Here is a 7,192-nt window from a genome sequence, read left to right as displayed (position 1 = left end):
AGGCCATTTACTGAAACCTGAAAAATGTTTTAAAAAAAAAAAAAAAAAAAGTGATTATTTTAAATTATTAAATTGTATAACGTGCCATCTCTAAAACATGTATATAATTGCACAACAGTATATATTGTTTTGTTGTTTGCTGTTGTAAATTATTTGTTTATATAGCACTTGACAACACCGAAGGGAGCTCAAAGTGCTTCACAACAGAACACGTAGAAGTAAAAGCAGAGCATGTTAAGACACAAACAAAAAAAGAAAAGTTAATTACCCAAATTTAAAACAATGGTCTGTGAGGAACTATAACACTCCTGCACAATAAAAGTGAGTCAAAGTGCAAAGAATAAGATTACAGACTATAAAATGCGAAAGCTTGTAGGCACCATTATAGCGCCACTGCTAAATATTAAATGCCGAAAGCCAGTCTGAATAGGTGTGCCTTTAATTTAGACTTAAAAACCACCAACTCCGTTATAGACTGAAGCTCAGGGGGCAAGGTATTCCATAACTTGGGGGCATATACAGCAAAAGAATGATCACCCCACTTTTTGTACCTTGTCTGCGGGACAACCAGAGACAAATGCTCAGAGGAACGCAACGCTCTGACCAGGGTGTGAATAATTAAAAGATCAGACAAATAGACTGGAGCAAGGCCATTAATGGCCTTGAACACAAAAAGCAAAATTTTAAAATCAATTCTCAATTGTACCGGAAGCCAGTGAAGAGACTGGAGGACAGGGGTGATGTGAGCATACTTTGGGGTATTTTACAGTAGGCAAGCAGCTGCATTCTGTACTAGCTGGAGCCTACGGAAGAGAGACTGACTAATTCCAGTGTAGAGGGCATTGCAGTAATCAAATTAAATAATGTCTTAACCCCCTATATTTCGTGTTGCCTATGTTGTCCATTATCCAAATGCTCTATCCTAAAACAATATTAAAGGTCCATAGATGTTGAGAGCATCACAGAACTAGTCATTTTAAGACAAAAAAAGACTCCTCTTTGGTAGAGGGTATGGAACTTTCATTCATTCATCTTCTATGCCGCTCAGTCCCAAACGGGGTCGCGGGGGGCTATGGAACTTTCTTAACTGAAAAAGCATCCAAGGCACTAAAGAAATTTAAAATGCATTTCTATAATAGCAAGTTCTATAAACAGAACATGGTTATAAAGTAACTTCGATGTGTCTCTGAGTCTAGAAAAAAAGCATGTTAAGGCAAACTTAGGTAGACAAAGGAAGAAACTAACAGCTGAAATCATTTAGTAAGCACAACAACCAGTCCAGCTAGTTCACCACTCATACCCTCGCATTTAGAAAACCTAATGAAGACACTAGAGGGCAGCATCTATCTGAAGCTAAAGATAGCTGGATTTCAGATCATGAGTTCAAGTTCTTGTATAATGAAAACCCCAGAATCATCCTTTTATCTGCTCCCTAAAATCCATAAAAGTATTAGAAAGCCCTCCAGGAAGACCAGTTATCTTGGGTAACAGCCTTACAGAACCAGTTTCTAAATACAGTACATGGACTATTTTTCCAAACTGGTGCTGCCTTCCTTTCCAGCTTAAATTAAAGATATTACAGCTGTCCTAAAAAGATTGAACTATTCAATATACTGTACTGGCTACTGTGGATGTTGAGCCATGATGCATCACACAACAATGGAACATAAACTGGGCCTGGCAGTGTCAAAATACCCTTTGAGTGAAACTATCCTTTACAATTCATATTATATTTGACAGAATGAACTTTGAATAAGGATAATCACCTTTATTGGCCAAGTATGTTACACATAAGGAAGTTGTTTAAGGTACAGAACCGATGGCAGCCATCTGCAGCACCACCTCAACCGATGGCTCTAACCATCGGGGGCAACTTGGGGGGTTCAGTGTCTTGCCCAAGGACACTTTGACTGGAGGCACCAAGATTCGAACCTTTAACTTTCTGGTTGGGAGACTGCCCTGCTCTACCCACCGCACCGTTGTCGCCTCCCCAACAACAAGACAAGATAACAACAGACAAGTTATCTTGTTTAGACAAGCCAAAGGCTTTGGGAGCACACTATACTCCCTCTTATGCAGGTTTATATATTGGACAAGTGTTGGACTTTTTTTAAAAACATACATTTTTAGATGAGATAGTATTCTAGGGAAGATATATTGATGATGTGATGGACAAGGTCAAAAAAGGATTTGTTGTCTTTTCATCAAATAAGACAAACAAAACAAACTCCCTTTTGAGTACAGAAAAGATCTCATTCACTTTCTGGATGTGGAAATATCTAAAGACAAATATACATTCTATCGTTCATAGGAAATCTACTGTTTGTAGTCATCTTGAACACCTCAAAGAAAACATGGTCAGTTTCAAAGATTACAAAGAAGTTGTGATAAAGTGATTTTGTTACACACACACGTGTGTGTGACATACTTGGGCAAATAAAGGTGATTATGTGATTTTTTTGATCAGAAAGCTGCAGAAATGGAGAATAATTTTATTCAAAGTAGATATGAAGTGCCAGTCTTAGTCTTAGAGAGCCAGGACCTTCTGTAGGAAGGGAGATGTAGACAGGTAAACAAGAGTAGTTTTCCTTACAAAATTCAGTACTACTCAAATTAAAAATACCATTGAAAAGAATTGGAATACACTTCAATGTGATACCACAGTAGTACATTTTCCTGAACCTACTGTTTTTAGTTTCAAATGCTCACCTACTTTGAGTTATCGATAAGCTTGTTCATACCTGCTAATCCCAAAACTACCAGGCTTCCTCGTAAACCTTTAGGTTCATTGTGGTCATTGTCCTAATATACCAAACTGTGAGTTTTCCAGGAACCATGGGGCTAACACTTGAAATAAGGCACTTTATCAATTGTAAGGTTAGATTAGTCATTTACAGATTAGAACACCCTGCCTGTAATGTAAGACAGGCCTCCAGAGCATAAATATGCTGGGGCCACCCAATATCTCGGCCTTAGTGAAGATCTAGATTTGACTCATTTCTTGTAAAATGGTTCTCCTTTAAAAGTTATATATATGTGTGCATACATTTGTATAGGCCTTTATTTGTACAGCTCATGTCTGTCTGCCTTTGATATAGACGTACACATTTACACATTTCCCTGTTTGATATTTTTATGCATGTTCTCTATCTAGGGATGCTGCCCTCTGGTGTCTTCATTAGGTTTTCTAAATGCAAGGGTATGAGTGGCGAACTAGCTAGACTGGTTGTTGTGCTTATTAAATGATTTCACCTGTTAGTTACTTCCTCTGTCTACCTACGTTTGCCTTAACATGCATTTTTCTGTAACTTCCTGAAGAAGTCCAGATGCCAAAGTGCATCAAATTGACTTTTTAATCATGTGCTGTTTATAGAACTTTTGTAGAGATGAGTGCCTTGGTTGCTTTTTCAATTTATTACTAAAACTGAATTAACTGATGAAAAAGAAACGCACGGTGTATAAATACTGAGTAGGAACAGCATTATTTGTGTGCCTCTGTATTACTAACAAGGGATCTTGGAGCGACATAATATGATGTGACAGAGCCATGTTCATTTTTTCTCAATATGCTCATGCATGGTTTAATGAATTGTACATTTTTGCACTAATCAAGCTTGTATTGCACTGGTTTCCACCTGTGAGCTGGACACAGACCATCATTGCTGATGGGCTGGTTGCACACATCAGGCCTGTTTCGCAAGGCATTTACACAGAATGGGTCTGTGACTCACAGGAGACACACAGTGAAGCTTCTTACCTTCCATGCTTCTTCTAGCTCCGCTGTCCACCTCTCCTTCAGGATGGGCTGCACAGAAATGATGAATTCAGCTCCAACATACTGGAAAATAATAATGGGAGATGCTTACTGACATGTTTATGCCTTGGTAAACAGGCTAGTATCCAGTTGGTTGCTTTTGTTATTTGCAAGAACAGGTGTGATTGCAGTTTGCAGTATATCGGTGTCATTCAACGGCTGTGATTTTAGGGCTCTCAGTATAATGGTGAGTCTAATAAAGAGCTACTGCATCAGTTGAAATTAGAATATGTGTACTACTTTTTAAACAAGCACTGTCACAAACAACAGACTGCAGCTCAGTGCTGCTGGGTTCACTGGGGTCTTACACTGTAGTATTTAGGTGGAGCGTTGTAATTATAATGGCTTTTTCCCAGCTCCAGAGCCAGAGCCTCCAGTCTCTCCAGCTGGTTCAGTCTAGCCACGCTTTTCTCAATGAAAGACATCACCCTGAAAGAGAGAGAGGGAAAAGGCTCAGGCTGAGCTCCCCAGCCTGACTGATCCTTGACTCATCAGCAGACAGCTGTAAACTGATCTAGCTCCGTTGTAGGTGAGTGTGATGCTCCTTGGTTGAAAGGCTGCACTGTAACATTTGCAGTTTTACAAACTCAAATACCAAGAAAAATAAGTGAAGGAAAACATTTTTCCCTGCACAAAATGCAGCAGTATCACTTTCCCTTGTTGCTTTGCAGGGTGACTCTCATCACTGCAGAGTATGTGCATGAAAATTTTGAAGATGAATATGGAACAAAGGGTTTGTTTAGCTCTCTCTTTTCTCTGTCTCGCTACCATTGTGGACGTGTACCAATGTCCCTGTGCACGACTGAAGAATCATTTGACCTTATCAGTGAATTTGAGAGCAGCCGGTTCACGCTGTGACATGTCCAGATGCTGCAATGCTACACTAGCCTCTGTACCTTTCAAGTCCTCAGGCAGTAACTGGCTGCTTTTAGCCTTGTGTGTAGAGGAACACAGAGAGGCTTGGTGCACCCTGGGAAACAGCAGACAAGTGCCTGTGATTGATACTACAAGCTTGTTCTGCAGCAGAGTGATAAGTGATACTCTAATCCTGTGACTACCTCAGGTGTTTGTCCTGCCACTTATCTCATAATTAATTTGTGTGCACAACATGGGTTTTATCATATATTATTGTTCCACTGAAATGGAAGGGGGTGCCTGAAGGAATATAAAATTGCCTGATTTTTGTTTTAAACAAATCCCCTGAAACGACAAAAACCAAAAATAAATTGATCCTAATAAGTACTGCCCGTAGCCAAAGCCTGTTCATTCCTGTGTGCCACAAACCTCCAGTGTTGTCCATGTGCACTTGCTCACTTTATCATGAGTCAATTCCATGTAGAGTCTTCAACAACTATAAAGAGCAGTGATTCTCCCCAGGTGTACCTAGAATGTTTATGGAGTGTCTCCAACTGGATTAAGGAGAGGGATGACATCTCCAATGAGTCTGTAAGGACCTTTGTTTTTTTTTTTACAGTAATTGCTCTGCTAATTTAAAAAGAAAATGAAAAATCCACATACTTGTATTTAGGAGGAAAATACAATTAGGTTAATAAATGTATCTTTAGTATACAGTATTTACTGTCGCAATAACCAGTAAGCTACCAGCTAAAAGTTTAAAAGTAAGATCAATGGTTAACATGCCCATCTTCAACCACTTCAAGTGGTAGAAAGTCAAGAATCTACATTCCAGGATCACTTCCTTGTATTATAACAAGACCCATTTTTATGTAGTTAACAGTGATGGCTAACGCCCAAATGCTCACATTTGGAATATGACAGGTGCTGCTGATGAAGCTATTTTCAGCCTCACCTAACAGGGCTGAGGGGGTACATCATAAAAGCTAAATCCACTGCAGAAAATAGTCCCCAACAAATACACAGTTTACATGTATGAGTTGTGTTGGCTCAAAAACGAGTCCAGTAGTTCCAGGAAATTATAAACATGTGACTGAGAGTCTTAGACAGGTGAAGTCACGTGTCCTCTGTCAGATGAATTTGCATATTGTTGGTTTTGGTGAATTACATGCAATTTGTTGACAATATGTATGTACTGATTAATGCCAGACATCTCCTTTAAATAATGTTTTGCATAGAACGTCACTGTGACAGAAGACAAATGATTACTGTAGGCTGGCTGTATCTGAACATGCTCTCCTGCTTTACCATGCATACTTTATGCTTTCACTGACTGAGTTGTGATGATACTGAAGTGTTTTGTGTTGTGCTGTGCAGAGCTGGTGACAGACCGTAAGCCATGTGCTCTGAGTTCCCTGTTGGTCCGCAACCTCTCCAGATCCTCCACGTCTCGGAACAGGAAGAAGACATCCTTGCATTCGGGATGGGTCTCAAATAATCTGTTACCAAGACAACAGCAGCACAAACAAGCCACTGGTGAGTCTCTGAGAGCCACTTGTGAAGAGAAGCCTGTCAAATTCATTCCCCCACCAAAGCAAACCTCCCTCCTGAGTTTCCCAACTAAAGATGACATAACCCCAGACAGTTTCAGCTCAGACTGAACCTCAATCAGTTTCCTTAAGCAGAGCGTTTGATCATGCTGCCATTCAATCAGAGTCTTCCAGTCTCCAGCTGAGCTACTTGTGATTCGTGATGCTAACACAATACACTGATGTGAGTTTCATTGTGCTCACACTAAGGCTTATGATAATTCTGCTTTTTCTGTGTGATGTTAGTGTTGGGAGGAAAAAATCTTATAATACTAATTTGATTTTAACAGGAGTTTCAACTGAGAGCTGTAAATGGCACTGATTTCATTGTCCAAACTTTAGAGGTTTGATTTACTAAGGTTTTAATCCAACACAGACAACCTGAACACGTGGTGCTAAACTATAATACGGTGCTAATGATGAAATAACCTACAGTATCATTTAAAATACTTGTGGGTGTGGCAGGTCAGGTTGTTTTTTTCCACATGACCTCCAGCACTGCTAGTGAGCCTGAAATATAGAGCCGAGTCCTCATGAATAAAGAGCATTAGATGTCTATAACACGTGGCCCCACTAATAGAATGTTAAATAGAAAGCTGAATAGAGGCAATAAAGGAGTGACGGTCTCTCAAATGGCTGCTGAGAAAACATCAATAGCTCTGCTTCCTTTGACAAGCAGATGACAACCCGGCCGGGCCTACTGAAGTGAAGTAATACTGACGTGGCGACCAGGTTTCAGCTATAATTAAAATGTGAGTGAGTGGTTGCCATCCAGGGCTCATGACTGACAGTACTGACATGTTTTCAGATGTCTCTTATACAGCATTTTATTCTTATGTTTGCTTGATGTACATTTGCATAACCCCATAGTTTGTGTCACTGCTTTTAATGTATAATTTTACTGTTTCAACTGTTAGAACCTATGATTTTAGCA

At 39.7% G+C, this 7,192-nt stretch overlaps 1 protein-coding gene across 2 annotated transcripts in view; it reads right to left on the bottom strand.

The window, feature by feature from the left end:
- xgb (x globin) overlaps nt 1-7,192 on the bottom strand; it is a 9,639-nt gene that overhangs the window by 548 nt on the left and 1,899 nt on the right. For both annotated transcript variants that reach the window (XM_020614493.1, XM_020614494.1), the window contains exons 2-4: nt 6,061-6,168; nt 4,123-4,243; nt 3,758-3,838 (exon numbers count right to left, since the gene is read on the bottom strand). In XM_020614493.1, coding sequence (XP_020470149.1) covers nt 3,758-3,838; nt 4,123-4,243; nt 6,061-6,168 — 310 coding nt within the window. The remainder of the gene's footprint in view (nt 1-3,757; nt 3,839-4,122; nt 4,244-6,060; nt 6,169-7,192) is intronic.

The sequence above is a fragment of the Monopterus albus genome, unplaced genomic scaffold (assembly GCF_001952655.1).
Source record: "Monopterus albus unplaced genomic scaffold, M_albus_1.0 scaffold147.1, whole genome shotgun sequence".
In the NCBI taxonomy this organism is placed as follows: Eukaryota; Metazoa; Chordata; class Actinopteri; order Synbranchiformes; family Synbranchidae; genus Monopterus; species Monopterus albus.
Note: the sequence above shows the minus strand (reverse complement) of the source record. Positions and strands in the feature narration are given on the sequence as shown.